At 41.3% G+C, this 18,181-nt stretch overlaps 1 protein-coding gene across 2 annotated transcripts; it reads right to left on the bottom strand.

Annotated features, from left to right (window-relative positions):
- Positions 1-326: 326 nt before the first annotated feature.
- On the bottom strand, positions 327-17,270 carry BAG2 (BAG cochaperone 2). 2 transcript variants are annotated; one of them, XM_060615827.3, is made up of 3 exons: positions 17,053-17,270; positions 4,677-4,786; positions 327-2,814 (listed from the first exon to the last, which is right to left on the bottom strand). In XM_060615827.3, exons 1-3 carry the CDS (start codon positions 17,163-17,165, stop codon positions 2,402-2,404), a joined length of 636 nt encoding a protein of 211 aa, XP_060471810.1. In that variant the 5' UTR covers positions 17,166-17,270; the 3' UTR covers positions 327-2,401. The 2 variants fall into 2 exon arrangements, with proteins under 2 accessions (XP_060471810.1, XP_060471809.1); XM_060615826.3 differs by lacking the exon at positions 17,053-17,270 and adding an exon at positions 16,787-16,999.
- Positions 17,271-18,181: the final 911 nt, after the last annotated feature.

The raw sequence follows: 18,181 nt of genomic DNA, 5'->3' as shown, positions 1-18,181 counted from the left end.
CTCTGCCCCTCCCCTGCTCACACTCTCCCCTGTCTCTCTTTCTCAAAAGTAAATAAACATTAAAAATTTTTTTAAAAAAAAGATGACAGGGGCGCCTGGGTGGCGCAGTCGGTTAAGCCTCCGACTTCAGCCAGGTCACGATCTCGCGGTCCGTGAGTTCGAGCCCCGCGTCAGGCTCTGGGCTGATGGCTCGGAGCCTGGAGCCTGTTTCCGATTCTGTGTCTCCCTCTCTCTCTGCCCCTCCCCCGTTCATGCTCTGTCTCTCTCTGTCCCAAAAAAATAAATAAAAAACGTTGAAAAAAAAAATTAAAAAAAAAAAAAAAAAAAAAAAAAGATGACAGATGAAGGTTAATGTGACTCTTGGTAGTTTCATCATTTAAAAATGAATTGCACTTCTACTCGTTCTTGTAATAAATAAAAATGTTAAGAATCAACACACTGAGGTCCTTGCCCCTGGAATGTGGCTCAGGCTGGAGATACAGAGGGCTACAGGTGCTGCAGGCCAGGGACTGAGGCAGCCTGGAGATGGTAGACCACAGCTCTTCAAGTCCGTGATAAGGACTGGCCTCCAATGAATCTCCACTACAAAAAAATGGGAAAGAAACAACATGAAGAGCACAAAGGTTGAGGAGGCGGGGCCCAAACATGTGGTAGAAAATGTCCTAGGCTAACATGGAGTGAACGAGTGAATGGGAAGTGGGAGTATCTCCCAGGGTGGAAGGGATTCAAAGATGCTGACAGTCCTTGAGAACTGGAAGAAAACTTGATTCTTGTTTCTTAATTTTCAAAAAGCTGGTAAAGATGGCACAAAAAGAACATCTTTATCTGACAGTGAACCTGATGACAGCAAATGAGAGTCAAATGACAAAATCAAGCGGCTTTGACCACAGTTATCAATGAGAATTAATGTTCCCCATGAAATGGAAAGATTTAAATGAGGCCGACTTAGCAATGGCAATCAAAACCATAATGTTCTCAGATTGTAATTGCTTTTTATGAAGAGAGGCTAATTTGACATTTTTGCCCAGAAAATGAAGCTCAATATTGTTTGCATCGCAAGCTATAAATATATAAAGCTAATCTGGATCCTGACTCTCTTTCTCCCCCAGTGTGAAAGAATACCTACATTCTCATGAAAATTGGGTCTGATGTATTCATTTTGAAGTAGTATTTGAGGGGAAGTCGAGGTTTTTGTGTATCCACAGCACTAGTTACTTCTAACAAATGAAAGTGTTCTACGGTTGTTTCATTTATCACACATAAAAGAATAATCAATATACAGGTCAACCTTGTTAGTAAACAAAATGCAAACTAAATTCAGGTATTTAGTCTAATGTCTAATGTTAGAAAAAACAATGCTCGATTCTCGGAAGCTTTTAGTGAAATAGCTACATTTTAATTACTGAAGACAGTATAAATTGATGTAACTCTTATACCAAAAAATTTGGAAATATGTCAGGTCATGAAAATGTATATACCCTTTGACCTGGTAAATCCCACTGCTGGCAACTTATACAAAGAAAATCAAAAACAAAGAAAAAAGGAAAAAGCTCTCTGTATATAAACATGTTGCAGGAATAAGAAACAACCTGGAAACAACCTAAATGCCTAGTTAGGGGAATGGCTAAGTAAATTATACAACTATACGGAATAGAGGTTTTAAAGTTGACAATTAGCAGACTTTATAGCAGCATTTTTTTTTAAAAAAAGGCAAGTTACAATACCGCATTTCAATAATGAGTACAAATTGAGAGAAATGATGCATTTGGAAAAAGATGAAGTGGACATATAGTTGTTCACAGTGGTAAAATCAGGCGAATTCTCTCACACTTTATGCCATGTTTTCACACACAGGAAGGAATATATTCATATTATCAGATGCATAAATCTTAAGTCAAAATTGATTCAGATGTCCAAAAAAGGTGCTTTATGAAAAAGATGGAGGGAAAGCTTCTTATTTTGGGATCCCTTTTAAGCACACTTCTTAGTTAACAGTAGATGTGTAGTGTGTGTGTGTGCTGATTAAGTAAAGAATTTCTAGTCAACCAAATGCCCCATGTGCCCAAGTATCTCCACGTCAGATAAAGCCCAGGAAAGAAAATAATGCTTTTGCCCTAGGCTGAGCACTAACTCTCTCCTATATACTAAGTATTCAACCACAGAATAGTAAAAAATATATATATTAGGTGCTAGATCCTAATACAAGACAAGAATTCAATCTAAAAATTTCTAGAAAGATAATTAAAATACTTCTAGGTTTAATTATGTTAATCACAAAACTGATGACACTGGGATATTTTCCTCATCTGAAATAATCAGTATCAAATGTTATGCCTAACATAAAGAACTAGTATTTAATCATTTTTACGTCATTATTTGTAAGTGCTCTTCTGTTTCAAAACTAATTAAATTTGCCTTCAGCATTTTGTTGCAGAGTTTTGGAACCAGCTCCTTTAGAATGCTCTAACAGCTTGATGGCCTTGTCAGAGTTTTCAATATTTCTAAGCAGAGTCTCTAATCTTCTCTTAATTTTCTTCTGATCTTCAAGAGCACAGCCAATCACTATGGACTGAAACTTCTGGTCAACAGGCCCAGATGGCACCTCAGATGAACAAGCACTGTACAGTGACATCAAGTGACTCTTGGCGTTTCCCAAATCATCCAGAAACTTACTGACCACCTCATCAATAATCCTGGTGGCATGCTTTAAGGATTCTTGCTGCTGGGGATTTCTAATAGTTTCTACTGAAACTTCAACGGTGAGCGTTCTTCCCATCAAACGGTTTGCTGTCAGATTTAATTCTTCTCTTTCTCCTAAACGTAGAAAGTTTAAAGTATCAATCAATATGAGATATAAATTTATCGATGTTGAGAACACAAAGGCATTCTTTTGTGGCTAAAACTATTTTCTGTAGTGCCTCTGCTATGAAATTTTTAGAGTAAAAGTTAAAACTATAGCACATAAGATTAACTATGTGTATTACAAAGAGAGGTTGCAGAATACCTTTCCCTGAAAGTCTTTATACGTGGGATACCAGATGACTTCTCAAGTGGTCATGTTTGAAAAAGTTTGGGCGGGCATGCATTTGTAACTGGGATGGAGATCAAGTCTTAACACAGAGTGAATAGTGAACATAACCAGGGCTTTGTGCTGGGTAGACAAGAGATCAGATATGGTGGATCTCTCCATACGGATGTGCACATAGGGGAAGAAAAAGAATTTTCCCTGTACCTTTCTGAGCTCTTGGCTGAGAAACGTTGTAATAAAAGACAGATTCACAAGAAAAAAACCCCAGAAATTTATTAATATGTATACTTCAAATATACATAAGAGATTGCCAGGGAAACGGAGATGGTCTAACTCCCTGAGATGGCCTGAGCCACCACCTTAAAAACCATCTTCGGCTAAGGACTAAGATGTTGAGGGAGGTCTTCCCCTCCTTAGGGAGGTTACTAGGAAAAGCAGGATAAACCAGGCTAAGGGTGTTTTGCAGATGTAGTAGGTGCTTTCTGCATAGATAAGAGTTTCTTGTGACTTCCAGTCATCCTTCTTTCTGGTACACAGAGTTCTTTACAAATGGAACTTTCCTTTGTAAATTTAAACTTCCCTTACAAAAGAATGACTTCTACTCTGTTTTCAGAGCTTCTCCTGTGTCTGCAGTTTCTCAGAAATAATCAGCTTGAAATAATTCTCATGCCAAGAGGTATACTTTCAGATGACATAGTCTGCACGTGTATCAGAATACAATGACCCAATTTTGGCTGACAAAAACTTAGCCACAGTAGTGGAGAAAAAGCTGGCCTCAGAATGAGACACTGGCTTCATCTTCTCCAGGCAAATTTAATCAGGCCAGTAGTATAAGTCTTGACCAGCACAGAGAGGCAATGGTGGGGAGAGGGGCGCTGGGTCAACATTTCATTATTTATATGAAAAAGTCAGCAATCTTTTGTGTGTTCTGTTCTGTGACTTCCTTCCTAATTCATAGATCTTTGGCCAGGATGGGGAAAAGACTGGCTAGGTCTTAATCCTGCTGTGCATGTCTAACATTTCAGGGCCTGGAGTTAGATGGCACATTCATGGCACCAGCTGCTGGCCTATTAGCTTGTCCCGGGAAGCACCAGGGCAACCAAATTAGGAAGACCACTGCTAGTGAAAGGAAATTACAAGTACCCTGTTTCTCCATGGGCAGTCATGCTTTTCGTATGGAAACAATAGCACATTTTTACATTAATGGGGTTTTATCGGGTACATAATTTATTTCCCCTGCATTTTCTCTCCTTCCTCTCTTTAAGTTACACCTCAACCCCTCCTTTTTTGTCTTCTCTGCTTTTATACTTCTATGGTCCAATAACTTCTGAGGAGCTGAAGTTAGAAGTGTGAGCCTGAGGTCAAAGCCACAGCCCTACTGCTCGGGGCTACCTCTTCTGGACCTTAGAGGCCTTTTCTACCATTTCCGATCATGTCCCTGAGGTAGGGGGTGGGCCAGAAGGGTGACCTCTGGGTACGTGGCTCTTGTTGTAATAGACTGACAGCTGCAGCTGCTGTCTGCTGCTCACGGGAGATGCCAAAGCCAGGCGTGCTCATTCCTCAAGTCAAGCGAACATGGACCCATGTGTATCCCAAATCCCTTCACGGAGTGGAAAAGATGAGCTCCCTTCCATGGAAATGCTCTCACCATCGCTGATCTGCCTCATGTCCTGGCTATTCTGGATGCTGTGGATCATCTCCAGGAGGATTTCTTTCTCTTGCTCCACAGCAGTTGCCGCTTCTCTCAAAGCCTCCACCCTGTAGAAGTTGGGAAAACAAAAGTTACCATATGGAAGTTTAGTTTTCCTCATCGCTATCATGTGCTCCAACTCAAGTTTCAAGATCACTAGGAGCACCTTTCAAAAATTCTTTATTCCTTTTTAAAAAGTTCTTTAACTTTTCTATTGTTTTAAATCCACCTACCCCACTCCCATTTTCCTCCCTGCTTGTATGGCGACCATTCTGTTTAGTGTTTATCTATTTTGTATTTGTTCTTTTTTTTTTTTTTTTTTAATTTTTTTTTCAACGTTTTTTATTTATTTTTGGGACAGAGAGAGACAGAGCATGAACGGGGGAGGGGCAGAGAGAGAGGGAGACACAGAATCGGAAACAGGCTCCAGGCTCCGAGCCATCAGCCCAGAGCCTGACGTGGGGCTCGAACTCACGGACCGCGAGATCGTGACCTGGCTGAAGTCGGACGCTTAACCGACTGCGCCACCGAGGCGCCCCTATTTTGTATTTGTTCTTAACAAAATGTGTATTTGTGTTTTCACCTATTTTCAATTTATATCTCACTCTGTTTCCCCTCAGCATTATTTTATTAAGAACCATCCAGCTTCCTATGTGAATATCTAGTCAGTAGCTTCTGATTGCTGCATATCATATACTTCATGCATATCCAGCTGGTTTTACATCCACTCTCCTAGTGGAGACACCCACCTTATCCCCTCACTTTTCATCACCACAAAAAATGCTTACACGAATACATGTCCCCTCATGGACTGAATGAGAATCTCCTTAGGATGTATCCCAGGGCAGGATTGCTGAGACAAGGGTACAATTGTTCTCTGGAATGGCTATGCTAGACCACTGTTCGGAAGCAAGAATTCTTGTCCCCTCACAGGTCCTTCTAGCTGGACCAAGAATTAAATTGACATGAGACAGATTAAGAGGAGAAAATCAAATATAACAGTGTACATTGGAGGAAATTCCAAAGATGGTCAGGCAAAATGAGGTGTATATGTCATTCTGAATGAAGAAAAGGGGAGTAGGGGTCTGGGACTTCGGACAAAAGGAATATACTTCACAGGGTGATAAGAAGAGCAGATGTTTGGTAATTAGATGTTTGCCCTACCAAAAAGATGGGCCATTCAGATAAAATTTATCTCTGTTTATAACCCTTATTTTGGGAAAGACCCCTAATTTAGATTCTTCTGTGTGGTTAAGGGAGGGGTAAAAGTTTCTCTTGAGCCTGCAGGTTCTCAAGTGCCTTCAGCTCAAAATAACCCACATGCCAAAGTGGCACATTCTGGGGGCCCTGTCCTGAACTCCTTCACAATATTCCCAGCAGCAAAGCAGAGGAATCCCTGTGCCCCCAAAGCCCTACCAATACTCAGCATTTTCCAACTTTCTACTTGTTGCCAGTCTAGTAAGTGTGCAGTGATATGTTCGTACCTAACTTGCATGTCTGTCATTACTAATAATTTTGGACATCTCTTTGTATTCTTGTTAGCTTCTTCATAGCCTGTACCTATTTTCACTTCATTTCATTTCATTTTCTTTTTCCCCCTCCGTCCCTCCCTTGTTTATCTTTTTTAAACAGGGGTTACTGTCCTCTTGTTGATTTGCATGTTCAAGCAATTAATCCCACGTTAGTTAAAGACATTATAATTATCTTCTCCCATCCTATCATACATGAATTTTGTCTGGGATATCCTTCACTGAACAGACATCCTTACTTTGAAGTGATCAAATTGATCTTTTCTTGCTTTTCTTTTGCCTTATGGTTTACGCTTTTGAAGTTTTGCTTCAGGATCTTTCCATCCTAAGTCCGAAGTTATTTTCCTATATTTCTTCCTATTAACTTTATTGCTTTATCTTTCTCATATTTATGTTTTAGTCCATCTAGAATCCACCTTGTATGTGTTTAGGTAAGGATTTTGCTTTATTTTCTCCAAATAGTTAACCGGCTTCTCCAACATTCTATCCACCAAAAATCTACCTTTCCTCCAATGATTTATAGATTGTCTACTCATAGAAATCTCTATTTCATTCACTAGTATATTTGTTCTTTTTTAATGTTTTTATTTATTTTTGAAGGAGAGAGACAGAGCATGAGCAGGGGAGGGGCACAGAGAGAGGGAGACACAGAATCCGAAGCAGGCTCCAGGCTCTAAGCTGTCAGCACAGAGCCCGATGCAGGGCTCGAACTCACGAACTGTGAGATCATAACCTGAGCCGAAGTCGGATGCTTAACCAACTGAGCCACCCAGGTGCCCCTACTAGTATATTTGTTCTTACACCAACACCCATTTTTTAAAAAACAGCAACAGCCTGGTAATATGCCTTAATATTTGGCAGAACTAGTCCCCTAATCTTAAATATAACTTAGCTATTTAGACTTTTAATTCTCCATATTAACTCTAGAGTAAGTTTATCGGGTTTCTCAAAGAACTGAGATAAATTTGGCATCTTTAGCATACTGCCATTCTATCCAGAAGCATGATGTGTCGCTCCATCTATTCAGATCATCTTCTATCTTATTTTTATTTTTTTATTATATTTTTAAGATTTTATTTTTGGGGGGCACCTAGGTGGCTCAGTCAGTTAAATGTCCTGTCTGACTCTTGATTTTTGGCTCAGGTTATGATCTCACAGTTAGTAAGTTCAAGCCTGGCATCAGGTTCTGTGCTGCTGGTGCAGAGCCTGCTTGGGATTCTTGCTCTGCTCAACATGTTCTCTCTCTCTGTCTCTCAAAAAAAATAAACTAAAAAAAAAAAAAAAAGATTTTATTATTTTAAGTAATCCCCACACCCAATGGGAGGCTTGAACTCACGACCCTGAGATCAAGAGTCACATGCTCAATTGACTGAGCCAGCCAGGCACCCCTCTTTTATATTCTTAGAGTTTTGAAGTATTCTTCTAAAAAAATTTTTTAATATATTTTTTAAAGCTTATTTATTTTGAGAGAGAGAGAGACAGAGAACATGAGCAGGGGAGGGGCAGAGAGACAGGGAGAGAGAGAATCCCAAGCAGGTTCCACACTGTCAGTGCAAACCCTGATTTGGGGCTTTAACTCACAAACCATGACATCATGACCCGAGCCGAAACCAAGAGTCGGACACTTAACCAACTGAGCCACCCAGGTACCCCGAGTTTTGAAGTTTTCTTAATGGTAGTCTTTGTGGACTCTTCTGAGTGCTTTGATCCTTTGAGGATACTGTTGCTATTGTGAATATTTTAAATTATAATTCCTTGCTGGTTATTGCTGGTTGGAGAAATGCTGCTTTTAGAAGGTTCATCTTGTGCTTGGTAACTGATTTATTTATTAATTTTAATAATTTATCTTTTGATTCAGTGATTCGTCTAGATTGGTGGGCATATCATCTGCACAAAATGACAGTTTTAATCTCTTCCTTTTCAATCCTATCAGCTCCTATTTTAATTTATTTTTAGTATTGACTAAAGTCCTCTGTTACTTTATTAAGCAGTGGTGATTAGACAGGGCAACTGTGTCTTTTCCTGAATTTAAAGGAAATGCCTGTTTAGGTTTTTGGTATAAAGACCAGATCAAGCTATAGAAGCACTACTTTTCCTAATTCCCTTGAGTATAAATAAATACACATGCGCTCTTATTACACATACACATGAACACACCCAGTCACCAAAGAACAAGACTGTGGAATTATGAGAACAGAAAAAAAGAAAATCCTGTATGTTTAGGGTGCTTTGTTTTCAGGGCCATTTCTTGCTATACGTTATCCTGTAACTAAGTAAGTTGCCATTTCTGCAAAATGAACAGTGACAGACTTAGATCCTTGGTATTCAGATGGCCTGAGAATCATGAGATCATGAAGATCTAATCTTGATTGCTGCCTTAAGTGGGCACAGAAGGAACAACTTCACTAATGTTTGAACACATGTCCACTCCATATAAGGCTTCCCCTACTCACCCTAACCACACATTTGCCTTTTCCCCAACAGCCATCCACCTGTTAGACCCCAAAATAGCACTGATAGACTATAAAGTCACACGGTCTCTTTGTTCATCAAGATACTAAATATATGTTGAACTTTGTGTTCATAAGAGCCAGAAAAACAAAGAGCTGGTAAGAATCTTATGTGACAAATGTGGCTGGAAAACACAATAAAACCAATATTCTATAAAACAGCAATAATGCCAACAGCAGGCCCACTTCCAGCACCATTCATTGCGTACTTCAATATTTTACATTAGCAAACTCTCAGGCAGATAACCTAGGGCCCAGTACATAGAAGAGAGATTGAGTAGGCACTAATATGAAATATTTATGTGAAAAACACAAACCATGACTATACTGTTTAAATGACACAGATGAATCATGTGATTAGTAAATGAGAAGATGCTGAAAGAAGAGATTAATTTTTCAACACTCTTTGAGTTTGTACTCAAATGCACAATGATAGAGAATTAAATGTTACTCTAAAAAGGAAAGCTTCATTTACATCAAGTCATGACAGTAAGTTCATGGAATTGTTAACAAGAAATTGGTTTAGGAAGAGATGCTCTAGGAAAAAACCCCATAAATATAAGGAAGATATTTTGTCATTAAATGAGACCAAATACAGAAGAAATTATTGTTAATGTTTATTTATTTTTGAAGAAACACAGCGAGCGAGAGAGCGAGCGTGAGCTGGTGAGGGGCAGAGAGAGAGGAAGACAGACAGGCTCCGTACTGTTAGCACACAGCCTGACATGGGGCTCAAACCCATGGGCCATGAGATCAAGACCTGACCCAAAGTCAGACCTTTAACTGACTGAGCCACTCAGACGCCCCGAATACAGAAGACATTAGATGGAACTTTTAAGGGTTGTGGGGTTTTTTCTTGTTGTTGTTGTTTTGTTTTGTTTTTCTCCCCAAGGCTAGAAATTGCCAGGGCATTTTCCCTGTGATAAACAGACTTCACTTTTAATGAAACCTCTCATATACATTTTTATGTATACTTTTTTCATTTCATAGCAAAGGTAAAATGCATTCTTTAGAATGTAAATATTTCAAGGTTTTTGTTTGTTTGTTTGTTTGTTTTTTTGGCACCATCGACCTTTCATGTGCAGTTCCCTCTAGCTGAACCTAGACCTCTACTTAAATTTATGTAAGTAATATTTGCACTGTTTGTCAGCTACTGAGATCCTTAAATTCATCTCACATATAAATCTTTCTGTCTACAACCCTTCCATTTAGTTCTAGAAAATTGTTAGTTATAGTATCTTCGAATATTCCCTGTCCTCCATGCTATTATTTTCCTCCGGGACTCTGGTTAGACAAGTGTTGGACCACCTCACTTTACCCTTCAAGTTTTTAAACATCATTTGACAACACTTCTCTTGGCAGAGAAGGGTGGTTCTGTTTTTATTAACAGATCCTAGAAGAGCTACATGTCCAAAATTGGGAAAGAAATCCTCATACCATGGCTGGCCTGGGTTGTACTCCTGGAAAACTCTCTGCATGAAATCGCAACTAAGCAGGCTTAACACAAAGAAATTTTAGTCAGAAATTCTTAGGAGGGCAAAACTTGAAGTGCCCACATCCTCCACTAGTGTTCGGGTCTCCTGCACCTCACACATCTCTGCAGCCTAGGTAGCAAAAGGATGCACTTGTGAGGCCTGACAGCGACTTCACCAGACTGAGGCTACTGTGGATATGTCCACTAACACAGCATTCAGTGAAGCCACAATGGCTTTTCAGTCACACTGTTCAAACCGGCACCGCCGATTACTGGCTGTGTAACCTAAGTTCTCTTTGCCTCAATTTCTTCATTTATGAAATAGGGATAATGAGATGGTGGTTGTGACTGAATGAAGTAAAGCAGGTAAAGAGTTTAACACAGTTGACTGACAGCACTGACTACAACAATTATGTTTATGAGTTACTACATGTCACGTGTCTAGAATTGGTGCTGGTAAACATTAGCTTCATGCTATTTATTACACACTTACCATTATGGACTCAGGCTTATAAATACCAAGAACTTGTGCTTTCATACAAAGGAAGAGAAATGGCAAATGCTCCTATCATGAATTTAGTTGAATAAATAATTTCTAAAATAGGTTCTTAAAATCATAGTCCATCTCTTATTAAATACTCATATCCAAGAAACAAGTGTTGGTAAGGATGTGGAGAAAAAGGAACCCTTGTGCACCGTTGGCAGGAATGCAAACTGGTGCACACACTGGAAAACAGTATGGAGGTTCCTCAAAAAAACAAAAATGGAATTACCCTATGATCCAGTAATCACACTACTGGGTATTTACCAAAAGAGTACAAAAATGCTCACTTGAAAGGTTATAGGCACTGTTATGTTCATTGCAGCATTATTTATAATAGCCTAATTGTGGAAGTAGCCCTAGTGTGCATCAATAGATAAATGAATAAAGCAGATGTGTATATAAATACGCACACGTATGCACATACATAATGGAATATTATTCAGCCATAAAAAAGAATGAAATCTTGCCATTTGCAACAACACAGGTGGAGCTAGAGTGTATAAGGCTAAGCGAAGTCAGTCAGAGGAAGACAAATAACATATGATTCTATTCATATGTGAAATTTAAGAAACAAAAAAATGAACAAAGGGAAAAAAAAAAGAGAGACAAACAATAAAACAAGACCCTTAATTATAGAGAACAAATTGGCAGTTACCAGAGGGAGGGAGTGAGTGGGATGGGTAAAATAGGTGAAGGGGATTAAGAGAAAACTTATCTTTTTTTTTTCTTAAGTTTTTTTTTTAATGTTTATTTTTGAGAGAGAGACAGAGCGTGAGTGGGGGAGGGGCAGAGAGAGAGGGAGACACAGAATCTGAAGCAGGCTCCAGGCTCTGAGCCCGATGACGAGCTCAAAACCCATAAACCCTGAGTCAAAGTCAGATGCTTAACCAACTGAGCCACCCAGGTGCTGCTTAAAGATTTTATTTTATTTTTTTAATTTTTTTTTTTCAACGTTTTTAAATTTATTTTTGGGACAGAGAGAGACAGAGCATGAACGGGGGAGGGGCAGAGAGAGAGGGAGACACAGAATCGGAAACAGGCTCCAGGCTCCGAGCCATCAGCCCAGAGCCTGACGCGGGCTCGAACTCACGGACCGCGAGATCGTGACCTGGCTGAAGTCTGACGCTTAACCGACTGCGCCACCCAGGTGCCCCAAAGATTTCATTTTTAAGTAATCTCTACACCCAATGTGGGGCTCAATCAAGAGTCACATGCTCTACTGAGCCAGCCAGGTGCCCCAAGAGTACACTTACCTTGATGAGCTCTGAGTAATGTATAGAATTGCTGAATCAGGGCACCTGGGTGGCTCAGTCGGTTAAGCGGCTGACTCTTCAGCTCAGGTCTTGATCTCACGGTTCGTGAGTTTGAGCCCCTCCTTGGGCTCTGTGCTGACAGCGTGGGGCCTGCTTGGGATTTGGTCTCCCTCTCTTTGCCCCTCCCCCATTTGCTCTCTCTCTCAAATAAACTAAAAAAAATATATATACTTAAAAAAAAATAAGAATGCCTGCATCACTATATTGCACACCTAAAACTAATATAACACTGTATGTTAACTATATTGGAATTAAAATAAAAAATAAAAATTAAAAAAATACCCTTGTATATAAAGAAAGCTACAAGGATTACTTATATTCTAGGCAGTGTAAGATTTTGAGTAAGTTTTCCTAATCATCACCAAAATATGAAAATACACTCACCACTGCAACCCTGCAGTGTGAAGATGGAACTGGTGCTTAGGAGCCTCTCATCAGTACTGCGGCCTTAGGCAAGCCACTCAATCCCTCTGGACTTGGGTTCCCTCATTTCTAAAAGAGATAACATTCTTGTGCCCTCCTCTGCCTCAAAGGGTTTTGTAAGGTTCAAATGACAATGTATGTGAGAAGTGCTCTTTTAAATTATAGGCTGTTGTTCAATATTAACTCTGAGGCCACTTGTTTTGTGACTCGTGGGACACTGGCACACCCTAAGAAACTTCAAGCAACAGGAAACTTTCAGCCAAATGATCCATATCACTCCCGGCCCCAACCCTTCATTCTCTGGCTGTCGGGTAAGTCACTGGGCAGGGGAAGGACCTACAATGTGACCAGTTTTGGGAAATTTGTGAACAATCTTGCAGTCCTATCATTTTCCCCTCTGCCACTCTCCACAACCCATATCCCAAACATCTTCATTACCATCGAGAGCCTTCTAGGAGCCACTCAATACTTGGCATCAGTAGGTGTTCAGTATTTACTGTATTCAACACCAATTTAAATGTAATTTTTGGGGCACCTGTCTGGCTCAATTGGTGGAGTGTGTGAATCCTGATCTTGGGGTTGTAAATTCAAGCCCCATGATGGGTGTAGAGATTACTTAAAAATAAAATCTTAAAAAAAAAGGGATTTTCACTTCTTTCAGTAAAGTCATATATTCATCCATATACTATTCCTCCATTTTGAAATACTGTAAGCAGCAAGAGTTAGGGGTCCCTGGGAAAAGAAAGACAGACATAGCTTTCTTGATGTAAGAGAAGTCATTTTAGGCCCAAACCATCTTGTGAAAGAATGTGAGAACAGCCACCATCAGGCCAGGAGATAGTCTAATCATAGTCAGAAAGCAAAGACTGACCTGATGCACACTCCTGAGTTATCTCTGCAGGATTTAAACCCCTTTGAGTACTCAGATCCCAGACCAACTGACGCCAGGGAACGGATGCTGCTGACCCTTTCCAGCCCTTGTGACTTTGACTTGGAATCAGTCACCCCATTGCCATGCTGTATTCCCCACTGTGCAAGCCTCTTCCTGAATATGTATGCACCCTTAGCTTAAAACTCCCCCAATCTTGTTGTTCCGGGACACACTGCTTGGGAAAGATCCCCCATGTTCTCCTTCACTTGCTGCAAGTAAAACCCTTCCTTTTCCTATTCTTTGGCTTGGTTGTATCTTTCGGCTTGACACCCACCAAGAGGCAAAGCCAGCTTCAGGTAACAGTAAGACACATCTAACTTTAAGAGAATTCAGGCATGAATTATTAAGCTCTATTGCCAGTCTTCCTGGGTTCTGGCTGGGGGACCCTGGACAAGTCATGTATCTTCCTAAGCCTCAATTTCCCATGTGGAGAATGGAGGTAATAGTAACTTCCACAAAGGAATGGGCCCTGGTATACAGAGTCAGTGCTCATTTAATGAATCATTGTTAGCATGTATTATTCATAAATTACAGTGACTTAAAAAAAGTAACAATAATAAGCAAGGTGTCTTGAGCCACTGATGAATGTAAAAGTCAGATGCCATTTAGAATTGGTCAAAAAACTGGGAGAGACAGGAATCACCTTTTTAGGAGGAAGCAAAAAAGGAGATGAGATGGAGTCAAGAAAGAAAGGCCAGTGTCATGGTAAAGTATTAGAAACAAATGGAATTCCTTTAATTTGTAGAATGCTGCCAAACATTTTAAAGCATTTAAAAACTCACATACGCCACCAGTTCATACTCTAGCTCATAGAGCATTTAGCAAATTGTTTTCAGTTTCATATGGAAGACATTTTACCACAAATGACACAATTAGTATGGCTGGGGAACAGTAAATGCAAGCTTCTAAGTACAAACTACAGTGTTTTATTCTACCTAAAACACTGCCTTATGAGTCATCCTTAATATAAAATTAAACTATTAGAGCAAAATTACCTTGAATATGTTTTCTTTTACAAATAGATCTAGGCATGAGGCTAGTTTTTAATAGTGCGGTGCTCTGTGACACTGCTCATGTGGTTTCAAGGGAACTTTAAAGCATCAGCATTTGCATTTTTATTTTCACTACCTTCTAAAATACTTCCTTAGATCAGTATTACTTTTTATTTTAAGGAAGAAACAAAGCTTACAAAAGGCTAAATTACTAGATAAGTCCTTAAAATGAGTAATTAGGACATTTTAATCAGTCTTTCTTCCTCAGCTCAAGGGTTAATTAAACAAGTTATAATGTAATCACTTGTATATAGTAATCAATTTACATTAATCAAACATTAAGAATGTACTAATACTCAGAACAGAGGCTTTCCTTTAAAGATAAGTACTTGCCTGCTTTTCCACCTACCACACACGAGGTGTTAAGTCAAGTTTGAGCAGAATGACTCAGCTTGAAGAAGGGAAGGGCAAAATCCTCCTCATTCCTTTCAGGAAAAATCGTTTCTGACCAGGAGAGAGAGAGCCCTGAAATAGTTAAGAACTTGCCCTCAAAGTTCTAAATACCTGGGGAGATGTGGGAGTTACTTGTTTTTTTGTTTTGTTTTGTTTTCAGTGTCTTCATTTCCTCATCTTTTATTCATTTATTTTTATGTTTACAATTTTATTTAAATCCAAGTTAGTTAACATACAGTGTAATAGTGGTTTCAGGAGGATGTGGGGAGTTACTTGTAGCGCTGCCATATAAAAAGAAATATTATTCTTCAGAGGGGCATTAAGTAGCTTGAAGCTACTGATCAGTCTTGTTCCACTTTCTCTGGGGGCTGAATGCGTCAAGCTCAACCATGGGGAAGCCTTAGTTTTCTTTTGTTCCATTTGTCTCATTCTGAGCCGAACTCTAGAATGTGGTTTTGGCTCCGATTTCCCTACGTGTTGCCATCCATGAAATCATCCTGGAAGGAGAATTTCTCATCTTTTGACTCTTTTCTCAGGATAATAATAATAATTTCCTCAACTGCTGAGATATACTGTGGTTATGAATGCACTTTGTTGGCAAATAGACACCCCTTCTTATTTTGGTATATAAATCCAGGGAGATAAAGACATACATGCACTGCTTCCTAAAATTTTTGGCTTACATACTTCTTTGCTCCTCCAGAACCTGGTGAAAACTATAGAAAAAAAATTTGGTGTAGTTTCAGGGGTTGCAGAGCCTTAATAAGATTTTCTTTTTTTTTTTAAATTTTTTTTTTTCAACGTTTTGTATTTATTTTTGGGACAGAGAGAGACAGAGCATGAACGGGGGAGGGGCAGAGAGAGAGGGAGACACAGAATCGGAAACAGGCTCCGGGCTCCGAGCCATCAGCCCAGAGCCTGACGCGGGGCTCGAACTCACGGACCGCGAGATCGTGACCTGGCTGAAGTCGGACGCTTAACCGACTGCGCCACCCAGGCGCCCCTTTAAGATTTTCATTTAACTACATCTACACACAATTGTCACAGTAACTTTGGTGACATAAACGTTTACAAGAAGTACATAAAAGTTTTAATACACTAAGGGAAACAAGTATTTCCAAAATTTATTATAAATTACTTAGAGATTGTACATAAGCATAACTATGTATTACTTAATAAAATCTTATTCAGTTGAGAAGGAAAAAAAACGGGTGACTATCTTATGCTTTTGGGCCAATGATTAGCACTTTCAAGAAGGTGTCAGTCAGGGGGCGCCTGGGTGGCTCAGTCGGTTAAGCGGCCGACTTCGGCTCAGGTCATGATCTCGCGGTCCGTGAGTTCGAGCCCCGCGTCGGGCTCTGTGCTGACAGCTCAGAGCCTGGAGCCTGTTTCAGATTCTGTGTCTCCCACTCTCTGACCCAACCCCGTTCATGCTCTGTCTCTCTCTGTCTCAAAAATAAATAAACATTAAAAAAAAAAAAAATTTAAGAAGGTGTCAGTACAGTCAATGTCTTCTACGGAAGGAGGTACACAAATACTGCGAAACTAACGGAAAGGCTGCATGCAGGGTTAGGAGGAAAACGAAAGCTGCAGGGTCTTATTACACCAAGTACCCAGCCATTGTTCTCCCCGCAGCCCCTCATTTGTCCTACTCCTCCCTACTCCTTGCTATCAGACGGGTCCCTGGATTTTTAGTTTTTTTGCTCTGCTGGGTTTTGGAGCAAAGAAACTGATCACTCACCAGTAAACTGCTGCCGCTCTTAAAAATGAATAATAGGAAAAGGGCAAGTTAAAAAACATTTGGGAAGACCACACACTGGCACTCAGAAGGTTCTAGAAGTTCTGTAGACACGGAGTGTCACAGTCTGTAATCTCAAATAACGCCACGCTAACTTTTACCTTCTCTCGTTTTTCTCCGTTCCCAAACGCTCAGGTCTGTTAACGAGAACGTGGCCACCAATAATGCGCTCACAGGTTCTTAAATCGCATGCGTTCTCTCTCCGACGGAGAGGAAAATCCACCAAGGGCGAGAGAGACTGCAGCATCCCCATGAAGAACAAATCTCAAGCAAGCAACTTCTGTGGCCGCAGCCTGCCCCGGGACCGTGCCGGACCCGCCCGCCCCGCCGCGCACGGCCTCCGTCCGCAGACCGCCCCGCCGCTCACCTGAGCTCCAGCTGGTCCAGGCTCTCCAGCAGGCGGCTGGAGCGGTCGGCCATGGAGGAGGAGCGGCAGAAGCGCCCCTCGTTGGCTTTCGCGTTGATCTTCGCCTGAGCCATCTGAACCTCCGAGGCGGGGCGGCCAAGAGGTCACCGGCCTCTCCGGCGGCGGCGAGTGGAGAGTCCCGCGGCCGCAGGCGTCGCCGTCACCGCGCGGGGCGCCCGCCTCCCTCTGACGCCCGCGGGGGGCGGCCCGGGAGGATGCGCCGACACCGCCGCCGCCGCGTGGCCAAACAAGGGCAGGCGCGCCGCCCGCCGGGCTCAGGGCTACGGTCCCCGGCGGGGAGCGACCGCGGCTGCGGGAGGGAGCTCGCTGGCCACGGGGCCTCGAGGGTGGGCAGCCAGGGCCCGGGGCCGGAGGAGCGGCCTCCGAGGCACCTGGAGGGGCTGACGAAGGAAGGGGAGGACCTAACTCGATCGCCCCTTCTTGCTCTCCAGACCCGGAAACAACCGAAACCCCAGAGGAGGCTCACAGAACAGCCCTCTACCCCTATCTCTGGGCGCCCGCGACTCTGTGCAGCCTGGATGTAGCCAATTCCCCACACGCCAAGGTACCTAATGGTAGGCTGTGGGTATTACCCAGTGATGGCTTCGCTTAGTTTCTCCCAGCTCTCCTAATTCACGCCCTAAACCAAAACCATTAAAATCCTTTGATATGGGGAGAAAAGGTTCCTTTGTGGCACCAATGGCATCTAAGTACGGCTCCTTGGCAGTCTGTACTTGCCCGACCCTGTCTCAACATTTCCTTTCCTGAGGTGGAATAAATGAAAGCCTGGATAAAACCACTGAAGCTTACAGAGCGGGGGAAAAAAAGGAAAGAAAGAAAAAGCTACCCCATCTTTCTTTGTCTTTCACACGCAATTGATTTAAATCTCCTGTTAAAAAGATACGGCAAGTCACTAGGGCAGACGCTATAAAGGTCAGTGAAGGAACAGGACAGGGAATACAAAGATTTATGTACTGAAAAACCTGTGCTTTGCTCCCATCTCATTATAGCTGTCCGCCTCATATTGCAATGATGAGAATATATATACAGGGCACATTAAATGATAGATAATAACAGTTTAAAGCTGAAT

This window comes from Panthera onca, chromosome B2 (assembly GCF_046562875.1).
Source record: "Panthera onca isolate mPanOnc1 chromosome B2, mPanOnc1 haplotype 2, whole genome shotgun sequence".
NCBI classification, from domain to species: Eukaryota; Metazoa; Chordata; class Mammalia; order Carnivora; family Felidae; genus Panthera; species Panthera onca.
This window is presented reverse-complemented; position numbering and strand designations above follow the sequence as displayed.

Coding starts and splice junctions, on each gene's coding strand:
- BAG2 (XM_060615826.3), bottom strand. CDS start 16,938: ATGGGGATGCTGCAGTCTCTCTCGCCCTTGGTGGATTTTCCTCTCCGT. Junction 4,787..16,786: donor ACGGAGAAAAACGAGAGAAG/GTAAAAGTTAGC, acceptor CAACTTCTACAG/GGTGGAGGCTTTGAGAGAAG. Junction 2,815..4,676: donor CATGAGGCAGATCAGCGATG/GTGAGAGCATTT, acceptor TTCTACGTTTAG/GAGAAAGAGAAGAATTAAAT.